Source organism: Bactrocera dorsalis, chromosome 5 (assembly GCF_023373825.1).
Source record: "Bactrocera dorsalis isolate Fly_Bdor chromosome 5, ASM2337382v1, whole genome shotgun sequence".
In the NCBI taxonomy this organism is placed as follows: domain Eukaryota; kingdom Metazoa; phylum Arthropoda; class Insecta; order Diptera; family Tephritidae; genus Bactrocera; species Bactrocera dorsalis.
In genome coordinates, this window is record NC_064307.1 from 71561592 (window position 1) to 71585922 (window position 24331).

Sequence of the window (24331 nt, forward strand, 5' to 3'; positions counted from 1 at the left end):
ATTTCTACCGATATTTTGATTCAAATAGTATTGCTAAAGGCAGTTATGTGTTATTGAACATTATTAATATTTTTTCAAATATTCATCTTCTAAACACGGCACAATAAGGGATTTTTAACCCCAAGTGCGAGATATCTGAATTCAAAATAAAAAAATAGTAATATCTTCAAATTTTTCACCCACCCATAGCGAAAAAAGGATTGCTATACAAAATATATATCTTATATAAACGTAATTTATTATCATTCGCTTAAATACCGTAATTAAAAATGTTCTTTATATATGTCTACATAAACAGATAAGTTTGTGTCTGTATATAGTGTACATACATATGTATGTACATACGTTAAATCGTTCATTAATTTTCACATTTTAATGCACTGCTTGTATATTATTTTAATAGGTTTGTATGTCAATTTTGATTTATCACTATGCATATAATATTTAATTTAATTTTTTTGTTTGCTTGTGTGCATGAAATCTCTGCTAATAATTTATTACATTCTTCATACGTTGTTAATCTACGCTGCTCGATATTTTTTTTGTAATAAGTTGTGGAGGCTGGCCTTACGTGCATATATTGTTTTTCATTTCCCGCCCATTTTTCATATATTTTTTACTTCCGGTATATATATATATCTACATATCTATATATGTATATATACTATTATGTAATCACTTAAGAACAGTTCTTATTTTACATATAATTTTTAAATAACTAAGAAGGGAAAGTAGCACAGTTGAACAGAGTGGCGCACATTAGCTGATGATATACTTCATTAATTTTTAAAGCATTATATATGTATAACTTTAAATTATTACAATTAATTAAAAAAGGCGCATTAATAGTTTCCTACTTCGTATATTAACGCTAGCTTAAGAGCTATGTTGCTATTATCGCTAAACAGAACATATAAATTGTCAAGTTAAAAATATTTATTATTTATTTACTTATTATATATGTATATGTACTATTTGCTTGAGTGTAAAAAATAACAAAAAACGCATACATATAAAAAATTATAAAACCTCAACATATTAAAAAGACTGTTAAACGCGTATGACAGTTAAACCTTTAAAGAGTTCTGTAATATGTATTTAAAGTAACTGTTTTGAGAAGGGATAGTTGGGTTCATCAAGTTTTCAAGCTTTTATTTTAATACTCAAAACACGTTTCATTGTTATGTTAAAAAAAATAGATTATTTAAATGAGTTGTTTTAAATATTTCAATTTATGCACGCCACTGCAAATATCCGTGCTATCCCGTTGCAGTACTAATTTTCGTTTAATTACTATTAACGCTTATTTCATATATTAATTTTAAACCAGTTTAATTGTTATATTTAATTTTTTCTTAATTTCGTTTTTATACGTTCATTTTCCCTTCAATTAAATGAATTTAGTTCTCTTTGCTTTCAGGCTTATATTTTTCATAATTATTTAATTTTTGTAGCGAATTCTCTGTTACAATTATTTCTTGATATTTTTTGCTTGTAACATACATTTTGTATAACTGTATGCATTTTATTTGTTGCCCTTACATTTAGAAAGTTAATATTTGAAAAGAAACAATGGGCACATTGGGCTCTTTTTGTTTTGCCTGTCTTAAAATCTAATGGCGAAATTATTTAACTGACGTGCCCCCATCAACTCGTTTAATCTAACCATTAAATGTGGCGATATTTAGCCAAGCATTGTTTTCGAAGTCAATTTCGAAAAGTGCAGCAAGCACTTCACGCACCCTTCACTTTTGCAGGTTTCCAATAAATTGCATATAAATATTTTATTTTCTTATAATAGTTTTATTTTTAAATTATAGTTGGTGCTTGCCTGTTAATTTCCAATTAGTTTTTTGTTTGTTTTGTCCATTAACCTTCTTTATAGATCATTATTACTATTGTATTGCTATTTTAGTTGTTTTATCTAAGTGGCTATAGCGATAATAGTGTGCTTTCTTCTACTGATTCCCGCTTTTATGGTGTGTATATGCGTAAGTGTGCTAAATTACGATGTCATATTCCATGACGACGATGATGAACAAGACGAACAGTCATCACTTTCAGGTGTGGCGTTGGCACTGTGCGATTTCGGGCCCCAAATACGTACGGTGGCATCGTCACTAGCTGATGCCAAGAGGGACGGAAACATCGGATTCCAGGAGACACAATTTACTGTTTTTGTATGACCGGCTAGTTTGCCCAAGGGCTCCTCGCGCTTTATATGCCAAATACAAACCAGTTTATCTTCGCTACCGCTTGCCACAAAACTCTCATTTACCCCACCAAAGCATGAATGTATGGCGAATTTGCTTTGACGTATGCCCTGAAACCGCCGAACTAAACACTTGTCTTCCAAATCCCATAAATGTAGTCCTTGGCTGGATATGTTGAGCAAGGCCAGACGATCGGCAGAATTTACGGTAAATGTCATTATCGGATGCGGTTCTTTGAGAATATCGAAATCTGTACCGGGGTCTTCGAAGTTGTAGCTGAAAATTAACGAAATGGGGAAAATATAATAAAATCAAAGTAAATAGTTATAAAAAGCTCTAAAAACAAATATTAAAGTTCTTTATGCTTCCATTCAAAAAAAAAATCTTTTAATAGTTTCAAGGGAAACTTACCCTCTGATACGATAGTGATTATCTGATGCTATTATAGTCTTATTATCAGCGCGGTAGGCCACGCTATTGATGCGTACGCCTTCCCAAGTATTAAGAATTGATCCACTCAAATCGCACAAGTAGAACTGCCCCTTTTGGCCGCCACAAACGAAGCGACTACCATCACGACTGAAAGCACCACATGACAGACTATCATCCACTGATTGCGACATTTTCAGAATTAATTTGCCATCGTCTACATTCCATATGCTTATTTCGGGTGTATCATCAGGTCCACCCACCAATAATAATTTCGAATCTGGACTCCAGCTAACAAAAGCTACGCTTATATTGGATTGCGCTTCCAATATGCGTCGATGCTTTAGTGTCAACTTATATGGATCCACATCCCAAATGATAACGCTGGAGTCTTTGCTACCTGTAGCGAGTTTAAGGCCATCTGGGGAGAATTTACAATACCAAACCTCATCACAATGATCGGTGAGCACCTGTATAGTTTGCATAGGAAAACCATCTGTGTCACAGGTGTGATCAGTGAGCAATGAGATATTTTGTAAATTTGTTTTAAACGCCATGTCATGAAAATCGCAATGTTCCGATTGCAATTCAACAGCCTGCTGGAGTAAGTGGCGTAAACGGCGTGGTGGCATCATTACTGTTGGTGGTAGAAATGCCTGCAAACGGTCCATAACCACAGCACGTGACAATATACCCTTGCCCTCCCATTTGGCGCGTTGATAGAGATCATGATTATTCGAACACATCATATATGAGGAAAGTTGGTGAACACGTGAAGTGTTGTGTTGTAGCGGTGTAAGTTCATTGCGCAGCACATGCAATGCATCCAATGGACAGCCATCATCTAAAAATTCCAAGTACTTCTGCTCTAATAGTAAAAATTTCATTTCGATGATAGTCGATGGTTTGCCATTGTCAATGAGCGGTTCAAGTTCCTATTTTTTATACAAAAAATTCAATTTAATTCCAGTTTAATTGTAAGATAGTGTCACTATTTTAATTAATGATTTAACATATAGAGGTATTCTAGTCTAAAATAGTCTATATTTAAAAAACATCTTCCTAAAACAATTTTTCAAAATTAAAATTATTTTCGAAGTTGTAGTCGTTTAGTGCTGTGGCAACTGTACCGGTTTAGCGGACGCCGAAACTTTAAACGTGTTGTTTTCGAAACTACTTTTTTGAGGTGATTGATATGATATCTCAAGTTCTACTTAATCAATTCCTTTGAAATTTGATAAAGAAAATCTTTGTTATATTGTACATCTCTCTACCGCGCCTGTCTCGAATTTTGGAAATTTGTAAATATTATTTCAAAATTCGTAAAAGTCAAAAGTAGAGAGTAAATTTGTTTTATTCTTTTTTTTGTTAATAAATCCGTTAATTTTTTTATTATTTTTATTTAAATGCCAATAAAAATCATGAAAACATATGAAAAGTAAAAAATGCTTTTAACTGTTTTTTTCTTTTTTGGAATTAGAGTATCAATTTTCTTTTACACACAAAGTAATCTCTCGTAGGCGCTCCCTGGATTACTCTGACGTTATGTATAGAAAGTATGTATGTATATATGGTCATGGACCACATTTTTTATTGTGGTGAACATCTTACATTGGAGTACGCGTGAGTTTTACATTTTTTGTTTGTCATATGTAGAAATGCATGTACGTAATTCTAAAAATAGTCTTTGAAGGCACATTTAAAAACTGATTCAATACAAAAATTAGTCGTTTCACAAGAAAACGATTGTTGATACCGTTGAATGTGGTAAAAATATATATGTATACATATATGCATAAGAGCAAGCAATGAGTATTACGCTCTTAAAATTGTGTAAATATAAACAAATGCAAGTTGTAAAATATTATAAAAATAACAAAAAGCAATATTAAAACCAAAATGACGTTTAAAATAATTTTAATTTATTTGCCAACGTCATTAAATTAACATCTTAAATTTATACCATAAACGTAACTGAACTTGAATTAAAAAATACAATGTTAAAGTCGTCGTGGCAATGACGATGTAATTGCCATTCAGTTGATGTACAAAAATAAGAATAAACTGCAAATACAAGTCTAGAGCGCTCAAACTGTATTGGAAATTATTCAAACAGAATTAAAATATCTTAATACTCAAATAAAATGTTTGAAACTACGTTTGTGACTAAAATTTCTTACATTGGCTAAGCTTTGGGAGTAGAGAATCGAACAAACCATACCATAATTTCAATAAATTGGCATAATAAAATAGCGGTAAAGTAGTCAGCTGTTATACCAGTTTATTAGAGTATCTTACATTTTTTTGTTTTGAGTTCAATCAAACAATTTTGTTGTAGCTTCCACTTGTAAACCTTTTATCAAGAGAGTAGCGCTCAAACAAAGCGAGTGGCAGACAGCTACTTACAACATCACTCAAGTAATCAAAGTAAGTATGTAGGGAACGAAGGGAAAGAAACTACAAACAACATCACTAAAATACGCCAAACAGGTACGTTTACATTTTCGAGGTAGTATTCGAAAATACAAAGTTGTAACAGCACAAAACGATGAATACCAGAAGCATATCGTCTTGTGTACTTGTAAGACCTACATATATTAATTGGTGTAAATGGTGTCAATAAAAAACTCAGCTGAATTACGAAATGATAATCGAGCGCTTACACATAGTGAATTACAAAACAGAAAATTTATAAAAATAATATATTTGAACTAAGTAAATGCGAAACACATCAATCGTCTTCAAAAATCCAAACTCTAATTTCTAGCTGGTGTGAGGTAAAGCCTTTGCTAGCTATTGTGTCGCTGTACTCTCTTTTCTCGAATAACATTTTATACAACAAAGCTAAATACATATGAGCACATTGACCCGACATGCATGGTAATCAGCTGCTATTATGAATACTTTTACATTGAGCATGTAAATCATAAGCACTTCTGCAGTTCCTTTGTTTCGATAGACACATTTCTACAACGCACATAACACCCACCCCCATCACGGTTTACCATGTACATATGTATGAACCATCATACAATAGAATATCAGCCAAGAAGTTCATCATGCGTAGCCAAGCAAAGCAAACTACTGGAAAAACACAAACAACTAAAGTAGACAAAGCATATAGTAAATAAGTCAAGTTGTGCCAATAGTGTAACAATATTACTTGAACTACTTATGCCTCAAACTGAAGTTAATTTTTAACATATTATGGATATCGAACATTTTGCGACCCATTATTAGGAAATGCATGATTGCAACCGCATGAAATATACATTTACACATGTATATATACTTACATATGTATGCATATTAAACACCTGACAAAATCAGTCTCTCCACCTAGAGCGTACGCAGTGAATCAGTTTTTATATGGCATTGTACATTTTCTACATATATGTGTGGTTTTTTTGTTAGCTTTTCAGTGTGGGTTCTTTGTACATCTTCCACTCGATTTCTTTGTTTTGCTACAATTTGCTTTGGTTTACTTCAATTTTCTGTTTTTGTAATTTTTTATACATACATACAAATTTGCCTGTTGGTTACGCTTATAAATAAAACCATAAAGCCAGCCAGTCATTAAGTGAGCGCGCGCAATCGCCAAAAGCTTTTACAGAGCGCACATACACTAATAAAAAATGTGAAAAAGTAAAAGCTGGCACTCATTGGCATTAGCTGTCGCTGCTCTCCTCCAGATGCCAATCAATTTACTCTTGTTGGTAGCATTTTTCAACTTATTCACCAATTCTTTTGGTTTTTTGACGCAGTTAGCTTTTTTCTGATATTTTAGTGGAATGTAAACAATCGTACAAAAGAAGAGTGAACAAAATAAAATAACTTGATGTATAGGTTTCTGTACAAAAATGTTTTGTAGCACTGGAGCGGGTGCGAATAGAGGCCAATGGTTAGCGAGTGCGTTGGACGTTGGCTCTACTAATACAGAAAGACTAATGGGTATTGGGTATGCAACTTTAAGAGATAATAGTTGTGAGCAAAACATTGTGAATAATATATACATATTTAAACACACCATAGCAATAAACATTTCTTAAATATGATAATGTAAATTAAAGTTCAAAACGTTGAATAATCCAAAATTAGAAAAGCAAAATGAGCATACAAATATTATAAGGGCTTAATTTAATTTTTTAAATCTGCTATAATAATGAATTTTAGCACATTCCTTAATTGGTGCCCACTCACCTTTAAGTCAACGTCAGCTTTGTTCCACTCTCCAGACAAGACATGCTCTCTAAATTTCGATGCAGCTGGATGTTCCAAGTAACAACCGGATTCTGCCATTAAGGTCTTTACCGATTTCTCCAATCCTATATCCTGCAAATATTGGCCAATCAAACGTATTATCTCCTGATTAGACTTGTCCAAATGCAAATTATGATTGGCAATAGGCACGATTGATTGATCGTGATTGTTTTGTAGGTCCACAGTGCCACTCTCATTGGTACCGGTAAATCCATTGTGTTTTGTGTCGTGGCCATTTGACGTTGACGTTGATGAATTTACAGAACTAGGTATATTAGCTAGCGAGTCACCAATATGCCCCACTGTACTACCAACTTCATCATTTGCCGAATTTGCTGCAGATGAAGTGCCAACCGAAGGCCCACCAGACGCGGACACTGACGCGGAGCCCGCAACCGAACCCGATCCAGATGAGGATGTGCTCGATAATGTAGGATTCAGTGTTGAATTTTGCATATTCGTTGTTATGCTACCACTATTACTATTAATATTATTTTCAAGTACTTCAATGTTACGGTCAACGACTGCGCCACTGACGACGCTCACAATACTATCACTGCTAATCGAAGTGTTTCCTATTGTATTTTCTTGTAAATTCTCGCTTGTTTCGATGTTTACGCAACTATTACTTTTTGATTCACCTCTATTTTGTTTCTCACGAATATTTTGATTTTGATTTGATTGCTGCTGTTGTGCCGCTCGTGAAGTCGACGCTGTGTCTGCGTCAATAGACGCAATCGTACTGAGACTACTACTTCCACTTGTATCAGTTACTGCTGCTGCTGCGGATCCGGTCGTCGTTATCGAAGCTCCCGCTGCGGCTGCTGCCGATGATCCTGCTGCTGAACGTCGTCCTTTTTTGCGCGGCGGCTGGTCCTCGGAAGAGGTACCAGTTGCAGCAGCCTTCTTGTTATTTCTATCAATTTTGAGTCTCTTTACTTACACGCACGTCAACAAAACACTCTCGTCGCGCTAAAACGCTCTCGTTAATTCTCAGGTCCGCAAGCTTTTTCAACTGCTGCCGTTGAGATTTTAATTGTTTGTCTCTCTGCTCAGCCGACTTAGTTGCTCTTACCTACATATATATATCAATCATTTTGTTAGAGAACCATAGTAGGTACATATTTACAATTGAGTGCAACTCCAACATTCTACGTCCAAAGTACTCACCTCTGCTTTAGCAGCTGCTCTGAGCGGTATCGCCTGCTTCACAAAATAAATGTACGTTTTTCTTTGATGTACATATGCTTCTTGTCGTGTATTTGATAGCTATTATTTGAGATTGTTGTTTACCTCAGTAATGCGCCAACACAAATTACAATGCTGATAACAAAAAGAAAATACAAAAATATTAGACATTAGACACTTCAGTGTTGAAATTCAATAATAAGGCAAATTTTATTTTAAATTAAATACATATATTTTGGATGTGAACAAAAAATAACTTGCGAGATTTTCCTGAAATATGGTACTTAAAGAACTTATAGTTAACAATATATGCATTTTAAGTATAAATAATTAAGTGAAGTTTTTAAAAAGTAAAGAGAACATATGTTCCCTGAGCTAATATGTATTATTGTGAACACACGGCTTTAGTTATTGGCTACTAAAATTTTACTAAATAACCCCTTTCTGAAAGACTCCAGACTTTCAATTATTACAATATTACGCGTTATTTAATATACATATGTATGTTGTGTGAATAGATAAATATGTTTGTATGTAAATGACAATCTATAAAGCAACGATGTGGTATATACTTATAACCATGTATGTATATGTATGTATGTATTTTAATGAAGGTGCCGTATAAAGGTAAAAGGAAATTTATGAAAATATTAAAGACAGGTTTTATTGTATTGATGAACATACAAAGCATAAACATATAAATGTATATAGGGAAAAATGACAATTACGTACGATTTGTTTTTCCTCGAAGCGATGAATTATCTTTCATTTCAAGTTAATTTTATACGCACTTTAGTAACATATATTTTTCTTCACTTTTCACAAATACTCTAAATTTTAGCACAACTTATTTATATATATCCACTCCTTTTAAATGTGAAGCAATTATTCTTTGCAATTAATTTAATTACATCAAAAATATAGGATTCAACATCGCATTATTGAAGTTATTGTGTTAGTATATATGTACTTCAAGGGTTAATAAAAATATATATAAAAGTACACATACATATAATTTTAAGTATCCACATCAATAAATACATGCGTATTTAAATTACATTTTCTTTTGCTTTTGTACGATGGCTACATAAATATGTCACAATAAATGGACTTTCGGCGATATTGTAAAATATAGTTGTTTTAAAATTTTTTCTTTTCTTCCACAGCACAAGTCTTCAGCAGCACATAACAGTTGCACTTTTGTTTCTGTGTACTTTTATACTTCCTGTTATTTACTTCTATATAACCTGCCCCTCCTCTAACACTCTTTCTATATATACATATGTATTTATATTCGATCACCTAAATTTCATTACTGCTTTATTTCATACGCTTTCATCTACTTCTCTTTTTCCATATTCACCAAATGCAATGTAAGTTTTTTCTATTTTCCATATCCAACTGCAGCACATACGAAAGTGTTTTTTTTCATACGTTGCTTATGTTTTTCACATAAATATTTAATGAATTATTATTATTTACTTGTTCTACTACCGATATTTCATATTTTTCACCACAAATACACAAGTTAAATGTTTAAAAATTGTCAAAAACCGATGACGAAACAAAGAACTACTATTTTTTCTTCTGCTCACCACTATTCCTTCTGCATACCGAACACTTTTCGTTTGGTATGTATGTCGCCTAGGGTTGCATATTAGTTTTGGAAAACGTACTTTTTAAGTATTATAGTTTCGACAGGGAATATTAACTCCAAATCAATAGTAATTTCTAATAAGTATAATTGTGAGTAATAATTTTTAAATACTATCGTTTTAAAATAGTTTCTTGTTTCTATATAATCATTAAATGTTTTATAAAATAATTATGCTAACTATTGACCCTCTTTCTATTTCTGCACCAAATGCATAATTCAATAACTACACATATCGTATGCAGGTTTAGTGCAGTTGAATTCCAGATATGCTTAAAAATGTACTATTTTATAAACTTAAATAGTGCAGTTTTGAGTGTATATTTGTGTTTATCTAAATATATGTATTTGTAAATAAAATATTATGTCTTAACACTTTGTATTTTGTTAGAATGATATGAAAATGATTATTGCTTATAAATAAATCACTCATATATATATATATATAGGTTTATATATCTACGAACTATTATGTGGATGAGATAAAGTGATAAATAACAGAACAAAACAAAAAAGGACGATGTAATATAACACGAAGGAAAAGTGGGAGAGGAACAGCTGTTAGCTGTCAGGTTATCTTATGGTTTGTTGTTATTGTCTATCCGTTATTATTGATGTCAATCATATGTATTTACGTGTTTTAAATTTATGTATGAATGCATGTCAAGGTAAATATTGTTGGAATTTTTATTAATTATAAGAAAAATTCAACGTCAACAGGTTAGCATAACCGAATATGCTTAGGCGTATGTAACCAAATGTAAATATGTATAACTGAATATGTGCTTTAAAAAAGGTGTGTGTTAAAAAAGTAGGTATAGGATGCAAATATACATACATACTTACATGTTTTAAATCATTAAATATTTTAATATAATTTTTTTAATTCTTTATATTTATTTTCTCCTCTGCTCTTTCACAAACACGAAATTAGATATTTCAAGAATATATATATTTTTTTGTTATTTTAATGTAACAAAATGACAATAGTTATATTTAAGCGGTTAAGTTTACGTACAGTTTTCAGCTATCATAGATTACATACAATTACATATTTATATTATTATTTAATAAATGAGTTTTTACACAATGTCAGTTATTTAATGCCAACAATATCCATTCGTTGAGATACAAGGTGTTAAGTTCTTAGTTTTATATTCCATATTTTATTTTCATGTATTCAGTCTCACATGCACCCATTATTGACTTTTTAGCTTATAATTTCATTATTTACTTAAGATTAATTAATTTGCATGTATATTTTGATTTTTGTTTAACATATTACTTATATTACAATTAGTACCTCATTTCTATAGTTTATAGGTATTTAATTGCTATTGCAGTTTATATTCACTACATACGTAAATATATATATGCATATGCGATGCTGATCTAATATACGAATGTTTATACTATTGTACTACACCAATTTATAAAAAATATAAATTTCGAATGCTTCAAACCTTTACACTGCTTAAATTTTCCCTATAATTCCATTTCCATTTCAACTTCATCGCTGCTCTTAACAATATTTTCATGAGTTGCGCACATGTGCAATGTTTTGGACCGCTATCTCATATAAAAATGAAAAAAAATACTTTTTTTTAATAAAAACTACAATTTTATTGCCTATACAAAATAAGTGTATGTTGTTTAAGCTTGATAAAACAAAGCATAAAGGGACCTCCTACTATTTGAGGCTTTCAAAGAAAAAATGTTTTAATTTATTATCTTACTATACTAATTTTAGGTCATATACAAATAGTTTTTTAATTACGAAACAAGATAATGCTATACAGGCAATTTCTGTATTCTCTAAATATTTTTTTACAGGACTAAGCGTAAGACGCACTCTTGAAATGAGGAAGGTGTAGAGGTCTAAATAGCTGGCGATTGCTTTTTTAATTAGAAAATTAATAAATATTCTGAGTTCTTACTCAACAAATAATTTAATAATGCAAAAATTTTGTAAACGCGGTATAAAATAACTGAGTTTGTATGTACACAGTAATGACCCGCTTCTAATTGTTAATATATGTATAATAATAGGCAATGCAAGTAGTTCCCCAACTAATATCTAACTAAAATGATTGAATTATATTCAAAATATTTATTTCACTGTTGTTACTAATTTATTTAAAAGGCATGTACACCTTACTTATAGCAATTCTAAGGAACACCTAATATATACCGAAATTTGTTACTGTTAAGCCCATTTCCCAAAAGAACCATTTTTATTTTTTAAAGGAAATATTGTGTGATAAATTATATTAAAAAAAAAGAAAAAACTATTAAAAAAATTCTCACGCAACTCTTTAGAAACATATACACTTATCATTGTAATGAACCCTTCTTAATACGTTTGGTTTTTTTGTAATTTTTATTGACTAAATTTAAAATTGCTGCTATTTATTCATGATTTACAGTAATATGTAGTTGCAACGTTCAACTCGTTTAAGTTAATTCTACAAATTTTTAATGTACATTGTACGTACATTGTTTTCATTGTATATGCATATGTAACACACATATTTAAATTAGTTTATGTATTTACGAAAGTCCTTATTGCATACATATTTATGCTTTGAACGTAAAATTAAACATAGTTACAGTTCTTGAAGTTAGTGAAGTGTCAAAAGAGATTAACTCGTTACTCATATAAAATAGGTTTGAGACGATATCATGCGTATGAAATTGTGTGCAACTATTGAAATTTCTTGATTATTATTTACAGTATTTTTTGTTTGAAATTCGTCTATTTGTTGCAGCATAAACAATTTACCAGTCACCTGTCAGTCCTTTCGTAATATGCTTTGTTATTTTACTTAGTAAATAGTATGCATATAAATGGGACACTGTTTACAAATTTGCCATTTTTAACGAACTTTTGTTTTCTGCGTTTGTGCTCTAATATAATTTCAATAAATGCACCCCAAAAGGTGTTAAAAAAAGAGACTTTCAATCGCATGTACTTAAATGTGTATGTGTATGTAGATCTTGATATTCATTTATTATATTATTTTGCTCTTGCTTCTCTTTTTTTTTGTAATCGGCTTACAAAGTTTAATGATTTCTTAGTTTTATTTAAGTTATCCTTTTCGTTGCTTTAAAACTAATTATAATTTAGTTTACGCTTTAACTTGATGCCATTACTAATAATATGGTTATAATAAAAATAGTAAGTTATAATGGTTATTATAAAAAAAAACCTAAAATGTCGTGAATCAATTACAATTACTATAGATAAAGGATGAAGAAAATTGTGTGTATTTGCTAAGCTTTCAACACTTCTTACTTCCGACACGTTAGATACAACAATAACAGCTGCGCTAAATCTTTTACCATCTTACATTTAAAATTAGATCCAATTGAGACAGTTTTCCATATTGTCGTTGGTATTAGTTTCCTGCATACACAGCGCCATCAATTGATTTTAGAAATGATTGCTGATATTGTTGTTGTTGCACCCGCTGTATACACAATGGTTGTGTGTTATCTGTCACTTTGTCAGTCACTAAGCGCTGGGTCATCTCAGAATCAATGACCGGCGTGGTCACCATGGAAAAGATGTAATCTCACAGTGTGCCTGCGTCACCCTGTTCTCGCTTTTGACGACGTAGTTTTTTGCTCCATAATTCGTGGCAATCTTGCCATGTAGGCAGCCTTGGTATAGCCATTCTGCAGAAAGTAGTAAAAGTGAGATATTGCAAAAACAAATATTTAATTATTGCATAAAAGTTTAAATAGTAGAAACTGTTATGCCACACAATCCATACACCGCAATCATGAATAACTTACTCATCGGGATTGATGTTTACAAGCCATGGTGATTTAAGCGCCTCCTCAGCGGTGATGCGCCGATCCGGATCCAATTCCAGCATGCGATCGAGTAAATCCAAAGCGGGCATTGGCATGAATTCAAAATCTTCGCGTAGTCGTCGCCTGTGCTGACGTTTCGGCTTAAATGTATGGAAGAGTGGTAGTTTGATTACATTCGGCCATACTGCCGGCACCGGCGTACCACAGACTTTGGAAATAGTGTCCAATTGCGGCATTTCGGCATTCGCTTGGAAGAGTGGTCGTTTAACGAACAACTCTCCCAATATACAACCGCATGACCAAACATCAATCGCTGGTCCATAACGCTCTTCGCCGAGTAGTAGTTCCGGTGGTCGATACCACAGTGTTATAACTTTGTTAGTGTATGGACGTTCTCGATCTTCGGCATTATATAAACGTGCCAAACCGAAATCGGCAAGTTTTACTTGACCTCTGCAAAATGTATGAAAGGATTAGATTTTTTATAAATGAAATATTTCTGTTCATTGTGTAGCAACAATGATAAGATTAAACAAAATTTGGCCACCACCAGGGTTGCAAATAATGAGTTAAAAAATAATTGATAACATTTGATTTAAGTTTTCATTTATTTTGTAATCTCAAATATGGATTTAAAAAATAATTTTTATACCACATACCGAATCGAAAAATAAAAAATAATTAATCACGCATACCGGATTAAAAAAAAAATAATCCCAACTACCGAATTAATGCTAATTCTAAAACAATTTAATTTTTTTAATTTAAATTTATGCTAGGGATTATAAATTCAGAATACATTTTTAATGAAAAAAAATAATAGATGCAATTTTAATTATTAATCCCCAACATTGGGATTTAAAAATGAAAATTAAATTTTCCATTCCAACATCAGGATGAAAAAATAAAAATTTAGCTTTTAATACAAAATTAAAAATTGAAAAATTTGCAACCCTAGTCTCCACAAGTCCGTTACTTACTTGTTATTCATTAAGATGTTTGAACATTTAATGTCACGATGAAGAAAATTCTTCTTATGGCAGTAATTGAGCCCATCCAAAAGTTGCTTCATAATACTGGCATTATTCTCTTCATTGAAGTCGACCATACCAGATTCCAGCAGACCCATCAAATCATGATCCATATACTCGAATACTAAATAGAAAGAGCCCTTATCTTTTCGAAATTCTAAAGCATCTTGTTTATCTGTGACTATTTCATGAAGATTGACAATATTGCGATGATTCAGTTGGCGTAAAATTTTAATTTCACGCACAGCTGTAATGGGAAAGCCTTCCTTCTCGTGCTCCAAACGCACTTTCTTCAGCGCAACCATTTCGTTAGTGTGATGGTCACGAGCTTTATATACCTAGTTTAGAAAAAAATATATAGTAATCATGTTACAAATTATTAAAAAAAAATAATAGTTTTATTCATTACTTGTCCATATGTGCCCTCGCCGATCTGTGCTATCATCTCGAAGACATCTACACAACGTTCGCCCCAATCACGTACTTGATTACGTGAATCGCGACGATTTAATATAACAGGTCGTTTACGTTTTGCAGTATTTGTGTTCCCTTTACTATTGGAAATTTTACCATTTCCCGTTGCAGCATCGTTTGATGCAGCATCCGCACCGCCTTTCGACGCATTGTTGCTGGTGTTTGCCGTATCAAAATCTTCTGGACTATTAATAACATCGTCCTCATCGCCGCTGAGCTCCTCACCCCCAGGCACCATAGGTGGCATTGGCAAATTGAGCAAGCTTTTGTTGGCATTAGTATTTGCAGCTGGCGTGGCGGAGGATGAGGCGCTATTGTTACTCACTTTCTGAACAAGCGAAACACTTTTGCTGTTATACTCGGAGGGTGGTGAAGGTGTAGTCGCAATGGCTAAATCAGCGGCACTTATGCCTGGTGGCATTGGTAAAGCAGTAAGACTTTTAGGTTTAGCCTTAATTTGCGGCGGTACTACGGACTGGCGATCGGTCTCATCAACTGTCGCATTTGTTGCAGTGACTTTGGTGGCGGGCTCATTTGTCTTGGTATCGGTGATAAGCTTTTCATCTACCACCTTCGGCATGGGAATGTTAGTTATTTCGACAACTGTTTTGCTGCCACCACTCACACCGTTAGGCGTTGATGCCACCGTTGTCGCCGGGTTGGGTGCTAATGTTGCGGATTTCGCTGTAGCGCTATCAGTGGTGGACGGTGTGAGGTCGGCATGTATGACAACCTTGGGAGTACCGCTGTCTACAGACGAGCTATTCTCATTTATAATGAGCGCACTATTGCTATTACTGTTCTCCTCTTGACGTTCTAGCAGTGCCTATGAAATGATAAATAATGTTTGATATACATTTATATTTACAAAAATATACAATATATATGTATTCAACACTCACGTCTATCGCTTTCTGCCGCTTGTGCTTGTCTTTCACCAGCTCAGCAAATAGACTGGTGTCGCTGATCTTTTTACTGTATTCGATCCGTTTGAGCTTCAGGTCGCGTGAAATGGGTGACGACGAAGGTGAACGCGATCGGGTACGTGAACGTGAGCGTGAGCGTGTTCGACTGCGTGAACGGGTGTATGAACGCTTGGCATCACGACGACGGCTGCGTGACGACGAACGGTAACGTCGATGTGACGTACGTCCACTCACCATCGCTGCAGAGACGGGCGAGGGTGGAGAGTCATAATGTCTAGTTGGAGAACGCGGTGAACGCGAACGTGAATAACGATCAGCACCAGCGCCGCGTTTTGACGACTTTGATCTTACAGGGGAAGGTGATGTTTGTAGGTATTTGCTGCCACTATGACGGTGACTACCACTCGAAACACCACTACTACGATATGATGATGAAGAAGTTGCCGCATATGCTGGTGATTGCCTGCTCCGAATATTTAACAAACTAGGGCTCCTGTTAAACCAAATATACAATGATAATACTTTTTAAAAGCACTAATTCATTGGTGTACTCTGTGTTACCTGGAATATCGTCTAGCATATTTGTCCCTATTATTACTACCGAAACGATCAAAATCATGTGTTTTACGCAAGCTGTGGGCGTTAGAGCTATGGTGACGTGTATGATGGGGCTCGTACGCAGGCGTTCGTGTATCGATTGCTTTTCTCCGCTTGTGAGGCGGCGTAGTAGGCTGATGATGATGGTAGCGATCTATAAGAGAGCGTAATCAATTGAAATAATTATTTCGCGCAAATAAGACAAACTATCCTTACCAGGCGACATAGTTTTATATTTATGCATATCAACACCACTGCTACTTCTGCCGCTGTAATGATGACTAGTAGTACCACCACCGCTGGCATTGCTTAATGAGCGATGCTGATGATGATGGTGCGTAGATAGTAGATCTTCCTTTGGTGGACTAAGCGCATAACGTGTGCTACGTGCGGTATGTCCACGTTCAACACTACCGGCCACGTAAAGTGGTGGTGTATGTGGTGATGTTGCGGCGGGGAATCGTGTTTTCGCAGCGGTACGTGGGGGCGTACGATGCCGTTGATTTGTTACGGTGACTTGTAGACCAGAGGCTGCCGCCGCAACTGTAGATGTACCACTCGGTTTTACCGCAGCATTAGCAGCTCCCGTCTTTTCAGCATAGTAGCTGTTGCTACTACCTGGACGCATTGGTGGTGTATCTATGGACATTGGACTGACTTCTTTTATTGGCGTATAAGATGATCCAACACCACTTCCAGTAATGTTACGATCGGGACTCTTAATTGCACTATTGCCAACAGGCTTCTCGTGAAAACGGTGTGCTTTCGGCGAAGGTGTGTAGTGACGTATACTCTCAGCTGCTATAACTTCATCCAAGTCATTGTCAGAAATCGACTCGATACTTGAGTATGATCGGGCACGTTTCTTTTTTCGTTTCTTTGATTTCTTACTCCGCTTATGCTTTTTGTCTTTTTTGGCTTTCTTGCGTTTTTGTCTCTTTAATTCTGCTTCAAATTCATCGGTATCCATGGAATCACTACTTGCTAGCGCCGCATCCCAATCGGAAACTTCTTCATCTAGTATTTTGCTACTGCTGCTACTGTTAATGCTATTCTTTTTTTGTTTTTTCTTTGCCGGGTCATTGTGTGTACGATGGTGAGATAACATTACTGTGCTCGAATCGTTGGGGGACCCGCCTGAAGTGGATATTTTATCACCTTTGGATTTCAATAAAACAGTTGTTGCAGTGCTATTTGATTTCACTCCCCGAACTGGAGAGCCAAGAATAATACGACGTACACGATTTGGTGACAGATTTGATAAATTGTCAAGACTCTCTTTACGTTTCTTTCTGGTAAAAGAAAAATACAATAGTTAATTAATTTTACAATGTTTTCATAAAATAATAAATAATAATACCAAAAATTTATATACATTTTAACATACCGGAAAGTATCATCATCACTGCTCATGTTCTGAAGTTGTTGATCTGTTTTGGGTGCATTTGGTGGAGGAAGTTGTGTGGAAGGTCTAAGATCTTTGCTAACATTTGGAATCACTGCATTGACACTTTGCTGTTTCGTGGTTTCATTTGGCTCCGAATTAATTTCGCCAGCCTCCGGATCAGAGAAATCTTCGGAACTTACGTCAGAGTATTCAACGATGGCATTCAAGGCATTTGTTTTCGTCGATTGGTTAATTGCTAAAGCTTCATCGCCATCTGCACTGGATCGACTTTGTATAGACTGGTTGCTACTACTACGGCTATGCCTTGATTGTCGGGTAGGAGAGTTTTCACGAGAAAGTGAATGTTTGCCACTCTTTTTTTTAGATTTTTTATGTTTTTTTAATAAGCCGTCATATTCACTAGCCATTAGAGATTGTGAATTTCCACCAACAACGGTGCTACGATCGCTTACAGTGGCGTAGCGCGTGTTGTTGCCGCCCCGTTCTTTTTCCATTAGCGGGACGATTAGAAACACAATCACTAACACTTGTTATCCTTGAACCTGATTTATTCGAAATTGGTACTTTCAACTATAACACAGTATTATTTCAATTTCTTCAATTTGTTGTGTTTTTCTTCTACTTCACTGCTTTCAAGCAGAGAGGAAATGTAGGCTGTCTGTTTTTTTGTTCTAAAATTTTATCCTTCTTGATTGATTTATACATAATTCCAATTCACATGTCAAATATTTTATCAGCGATTTTATACTCCAAAGCAGTAAATTAATAAATGCAATTTAAGAATGATTTTCGTAGTTTTATCCTATTTGTGAAATTTTCTGCAAGCTTCGCCGTCAACGATGTCGCCCTGATGAATTACAAACAGCAACAACAACACGGCAACAGAAATAAAATTTATCATTTGTCACTTTTTGCCCTGAAATATTTTGAGGTTAGTAGATAGTCAAGCCATACAACACTGACAAATGTCAAAATAATGAAATCGGTGTTGCACAAAAAAACATTTTATTCAATATGTTTATTATGTGTTCACAACTTAAAAGTTAATATCTGAAATAACAAGTCTAAAAAGGATTAAAAGTTTAGCAATAAATATAATCAATATTAGATAATGTAAAAGTAATATTTAATAAAACAAAATTAAAAAAATATTTTAAGAAAAACTTACATTTAACAGCTCTGGTTTTTGTTTTGATTGAAGAAAGATTTTTGACATACACGCAGCGGCATTACTTATAATTTTAACAACTTGCAGTAAATAATTTAGTCGTAGCTATTCAAAAAACTTTCAGGAGTACTAATTGTAATGTGTTGGTAAATATTCAGGGCAAAAACTTGTAAAAAATAAAAATATTTAAATTTTTCTGCTCCTTGCCCGTATCGACGTGACCACTACCGATTGTCCATTAGTCTAGAGCAGGTTGCATTATTATTTCTCACTTTGGATCGTATATAAAACAGTAACTTGCATTTATTTGTCACAAATATTTTGATCCGAAATAAATAATTTCTCACACTTTCACCGAAATCGCACTATTTATTAACACATTTGTAACAACTTGGTCACTGGTATAGAATTCCACTATAATATCTACGAGTACGTGGTATTATCACATACCATATAAGTTACGAAGGTGTGCAGGGCGCCTTTTACTTCACTGGAGCAATATTCCCGTTTTTCCTTGACCACGAAATGTGATTTCATTAAAGTTAAAGCAAATAAATTTTGTTCTAATTTCATATGCATTTAATTTATATATATTCTTTGGGGTTTAATTGTTTCATGTGCGTTCTTTAAATGAGCATATTTGCATAAAATTCTATGAAAATGGCAATAAAATTATGGAAGCTGAATTAAAAGGAATTTTTCTTTCCCAGCAGCGCACAGAGCGATTATGATTACGACAGCGAAATGAAAATTTCTCGACGAAATGCGTAAATGGCGAATGCACAGGGTTGCTTCAATGTAAAAAAATAAAGTTCATATTTTCGCAAATTCGTTATTAAAAGAACGATGACAATAGATAAATGTAATAATTTTCATAATTCGAAAAATATAAGTGTTTTAATTTTTTTTTTAATTTCAATTGAGTATTAGGCAATATTTTAATATTGAAATATTCTAAATTGGCTGTGCTGTCATGTAGCTGTCATATACCAGTTGATAGCGCGCGGCTTTGTTTAGTGAGCATAAACGTTTTTTGACGTTGACTTCGAATTTAAAAGAAATAAAAAGTGCCAAGGAATGTAGGCAGGTGTGATGCTATTATTTATTTACATAATTATTGAGGAAAAACAATTATTTTTGAATAGTAAAGTAAAAAGTTAAGTGTTGGTTGATTAAAGATTGTAAAAGCTTATCCCAACAATGTCTATACACGTTGGATTAGGGGAGTGTATTGAGGTGTGTGTTACATTATAGTGTAAAAGTAAATTTTCAAGTGACGCTAACTTTCCAATTACTAAATTGTAGGAATATGAAGTACTTCATCTACTTGGCAAAGGAGGCTTCGCTAGTGTTTATAAGGCGCGTTGTACGCGTACAAATCAAATAGTGGCTATTAAAATGGTACATATATTAATTCACTTAAATATGATTTTTGAAAAACTGAAAATTTTCTATTAAGATTGACAAACAGCTTATACAGCGTGCTGGCTTAGCCAACAGAGTACGACAAGAAGTTGAAATACATTCGCGTCTAAAACATCCATCTGTTCTGGAGTTGTACACATTTTTTCAGGATGTTAACTATGTATATCTGGTGCTAGAGCTGGCACATAATGGCGAGTTGCATCGTTATATGAAACAACAGATGGGACGGGCCATGACTGAGGATGAAGCGGCGAACATACTACGACAGGTAGTTTCGGGTCTGTTGTACTTACATTCTCATCAGATAATGCACCGTGATATATCACTTTCGAATTTGTTACTAAGCAAAGATATGCATGTCAAGATTGGCGATTTCGGACTAGCAACTCAATTAAAATGGCCTGATGAGAAACACATGACTATGTGCGGTAAGTAACAGTGAATGATAATTTAATTATATATATTATCAAAAGCTATTTTCGATATATTTCAGGTACACCAAATTACATATCACCTGAAGTGGTAACTAGAGCTCCCCATGGCTTACCGGCTGATGTTTGGGGTCTTGGTTGCATGTTCTACACACTGCTTGTCGGACACCCACCCTTTGATACAGATGCAGTACAGTCCACACTTAACAAAGTTGTAAAGTCGGATTTCCAAATACCACAACATCTCTCGTACGATGCACAAGATTTAATAGAACGTTTATTAAAAAAGGATCCCAATGAACGAATAACCTTAGAACAAGTGCTACAACATCCATTCATGCTGCGTCATGAACAAGGTTGTGTCACAGCTGCAGGTTCAGCTGCTCCCGGCATAAGCGTTGACATTAACGAGTGCATGCAAAATCATAGGCAAAAATATCAACAGCAACAAAGTGGCTCAAGCTGTGACAGCGGCATTATAACATTTGCCAGTAGCAACTCTAGTTCATCACGTACTGCTGCACTACAACGTTCACGTTCAATGGAAAAATATCCAATGCGCGGTGGTACATTGGAGCGTATACATGAGCATCAACAAAATAATGCTGACTTTGCGCCAATGAAGGCGGCACATTCCTATAATTCTTTTGCCAGTGACTATTTGGAAACAAATCAACAACGTCCATTCCAAGCATCAACTCCTCAAAGTAATAGCATGGACATTGAGTGGCAATCTAACGGCTCATCCAAATACAATAGTTTACCAACAACACCACGTTACGTGGTTGAAAACCGTTTTCCGCTTCCCAAACCATGTGGGGAAAATGTTGAAAATAACTTTCCCGCTGGTGGTATTGATTACTTGCCGCATAAGTCTAATCATATGGACGGTATGCACAAAGTACTGAAGCCAACTAATGAAGCTTCGCAAGAACAAAAAAGTACACCAGAACGTTTGGGTGTGCCACCATTAAACACGAATCGTCTTTTGCCTACACGTTATAAAACCAAAAATGCCATCATGAGTATTTTATCGGGTGGCGAGGTGGCATTGGAATTCATAAAATATAAAAGCCGTTTACGTGAAGATCGTATCACCGATATATATTGGTTTTCAAAAGATGGAATGCGTATTACCATTTACCAACCAGATCCAGGACGGTAAGGGCACTATAAAAAAAATATAAGATTTTTAATAAAATTATTCTTTTATGCAGAGGTCTACCTATTAGTGAAGAATCGCCCCCAGCGCCAGCAGATGGTATCGCTGCTAATCATTCCATTTACTCTTACAATAATTTACCCAGCAAGCATTGGAAAAAATATATTTATGCCTCACGTTTTGTCAACTTAGTTAAAGCCAAAACTCCAAAAGTTACATTCTTTAGCAAACAAGCAAAGTGCCAGCTCATGGAAAGCATGGACGATTTTGAGGTTTTCTTTTATAATGGCGCAAAAGTAATTAAATCGCCTAATGATGGTGTTCGTGTATACGATAAGCATGGTCGTTTGCTGAAGGACCATGACGAGCTTACTGCCCGTAATTTGCTGCAACATCAAGAGGAATGCTTAAAGCATTGCCTGGCGATCTGCAGTGCGCTACAGCTGGCGCAGACTAGTGGTAACTGCTGCTTTCCAGCAGTGGTGGGCCGACGACCCAGTGATGTGGATGTGGTGCAGGGGCAATGTATTAGCACGGCAATGCGCGACACTACCAACATCATTTATTTAACACCAACCTCGCAACAGGTATATATTTAGCACTTTTTTCATATGTTTTGTAAACAGCGTTAATACCTCTTTTAGGAAAGTACTAACTTTTCAACTGGCACCACATCCTCGGGATTTCGTAGTGGCAGCAATTATAGTAACTCCTCGTCGCAGCAATCAATGGGTTTACAGCAACAGCAAGTACAACAACAACAAATAATGGCAGCTCAGCCAAATATACCGATACGCAAACTTAACATACCTGGCGTTGGTATCGCCACAGAAGTAGGAAGTTAACTACCTAAAAAATATTAGCTTTCCTATAATTTTTTTTTGATATTACAGCTTTCGCATGGCATTATCCAAGTACAATTCCCTGACGGTTCTCATGTCTCAGTGATACCCGCAAATCAGGGCGGTGGTATTACCTTTACACAAACAAATGGTTCGTCCACCCACTTTAGCCCACAAGACGATCTGCCTATCGTGGTAAGAGAAAAATTAGCACAATTGCCACAGGTGGAGCGGCAATTGAAGCAAGCGCCGCTTCTGCGCACAAACGGACATTTTATGCAATCTAAGCAGACGCATAACGGTCATTATGCCGCATACGAAAGAAATGAAGTGTTGACTACACCACGTTCTACAAATAACACGGGTACAACGCAACAACATGCTATGAGATATTTTCGTTAGTGCCCTAGATATGTTTTTAACGCCTGCTCTTTGAATTTTCGAAAATGTGAATTGAATTTTCGAACGAGCAGTTTCTTATTTCTAAAAATATTTTATTTGTAAATTGTTTTACAAACGAAAATTATTTTTTATAAAAACGTTATTGTTTATACTTGAATGCAATAAATATTTGTATATTTAGTATATCTGAATTGAATTAAAGCCGAAATATATAAAATGTACGTTTGTGCTTTTGTGTGCGTTACACAATAAAGTCCAAATGTTTATGCTGCGAACAAGAAAACAAGTGTATTAACTAAGGTATTTGTAGGAAAAACGCATGTGAACCGCCGAGTTATTTTTAAAATCGTACAAATTGTTCATAAGTAAGTATAAAGCTTAAAAGTACACTTAAAGGCAGGTACACTTGCCCTTGAGCTTTTATATGCCCAGACTATGCTTAGCTTAGCAGATACACACCCATGCAAACGTAGTTTAAGCGGTATATTTAGCATATACATATAAAACTAGCCTATATCGTTTATTCATAGTGCAAGTTTATTACAAGTAATTAATTTACAATTATTAATTAATACATATATATTTCATTATTAATTCAGTATACTTGCTTAATGTAATAATATTCATTTAATGTGTATATTATTTTACCTGTTAAATTAGATTTAGCAAGTTTTAGCTATATGCATTTAAATTAATAATCCTTGTAGTCTTAAAAGTCAATGAAATAAATTTACACAAATTTTGAAATCAAAAAGGTTTGTATTATTTACTTTAAATGGTATTGCATGCTTGCATGCATACATACATATATTGGGTTTTCAAATAATATTTTGGACAATATAATCCTTCAATTATATTGTAGTTTTTCTATAATATATATTTACTTAAATATTGTTTATTTG

The 24331-nt window shown here is 34.2% G+C and overlaps 3 protein-coding genes across 15 annotated transcripts; 1 reads left to right on the forward strand and 2 right to left on the reverse strand.

Moving 5' to 3' along the window:
* Positions 1-217: 217 nt before the first annotated feature.
* LOC105229465 (WD repeat-containing protein 26 homolog) lies at positions 218-9704 on the reverse strand. 10 transcript variants are annotated; one of them, XM_029551648.2, is made up of 6 exons: positions 9393-9699; positions 8823-8980; positions 8073-8225; positions 6843-7977; positions 2625-3577; positions 218-2489 (listed from the first exon to the last, which is right to left on the reverse strand). In XM_029551648.2, the coding sequence occupies exons 4-6, from the start codon at positions 7356-7358 to the stop codon at positions 2006-2008; spliced, it is 1953 nt and encodes a 650-aa protein (XP_029407508.1). In that variant the 5' UTR covers positions 7359-7977; positions 8073-8225; positions 8823-8980; positions 9393-9699; the 3' UTR covers positions 218-2005. The 10 variants fall into 10 exon arrangements, with proteins under 10 accessions (XP_029407508.1, XP_029407510.1, XP_029407509.1 ...); XM_029551650.2 differs by having other exon boundaries at positions 8823-8957; positions 9585-9693; XM_029551649.2 differs by having other exon boundaries at positions 9585-9693.
* A 2300-nt stretch (positions 9705-12004) lies between these two features.
* Positions 12005-19754, reverse strand: LOC105229464 (cyclin-dependent kinase 12). 4 transcript variants are annotated; one of them, XM_019991505.3, is made up of 9 exons: positions 19618-19754; positions 17979-18915; positions 16808-17883; positions 16556-16745; positions 15971-16487; positions 15004-15894; positions 14544-14932; positions 13543-14016; positions 12005-13422 (listed from the first exon to the last, which is right to left on the reverse strand). In XM_019991505.3, the coding sequence occupies exons 2-9, from the start codon at positions 18491-18493 to the stop codon at positions 13320-13322; spliced, it is 4155 nt and encodes a 1384-aa protein (XP_019847064.2). In that variant the 5' UTR covers positions 18494-18915; positions 19618-19754; the 3' UTR covers positions 12005-13319. The 4 variants fall into 4 exon arrangements, with proteins under 4 accessions (XP_019847064.2, XP_011208076.2, XP_011208075.2 ...); XM_011209774.4 differs by lacking the exon at positions 19618-19754 and adding an exon at positions 19168-19307 and having other exon boundaries at positions 17979-19063; XM_011209773.4 differs by lacking the exon at positions 19618-19754 and adding an exon at positions 19168-19306.
* Positions 19755-20022: 268 nt separating this feature from the next.
* Positions 20023-24170, forward strand: LOC105229463 (serine/threonine-protein kinase PLK4). The gene is made up of 7 exons (XM_011209772.4): positions 20023-20403; positions 20473-20568; positions 20627-21020; positions 21086-22184; positions 22241-22772; positions 22830-23018; positions 23079-24170. Exons 1-7 carry the CDS (start codon positions 20368-20370, stop codon positions 23427-23429), a joined length of 2697 nt encoding a protein of 898 aa, XP_011208074.2. The 5' UTR covers positions 20023-20367; the 3' UTR covers positions 23430-24170.
* Positions 24171-24331: the final 161 nt, after the last annotated feature.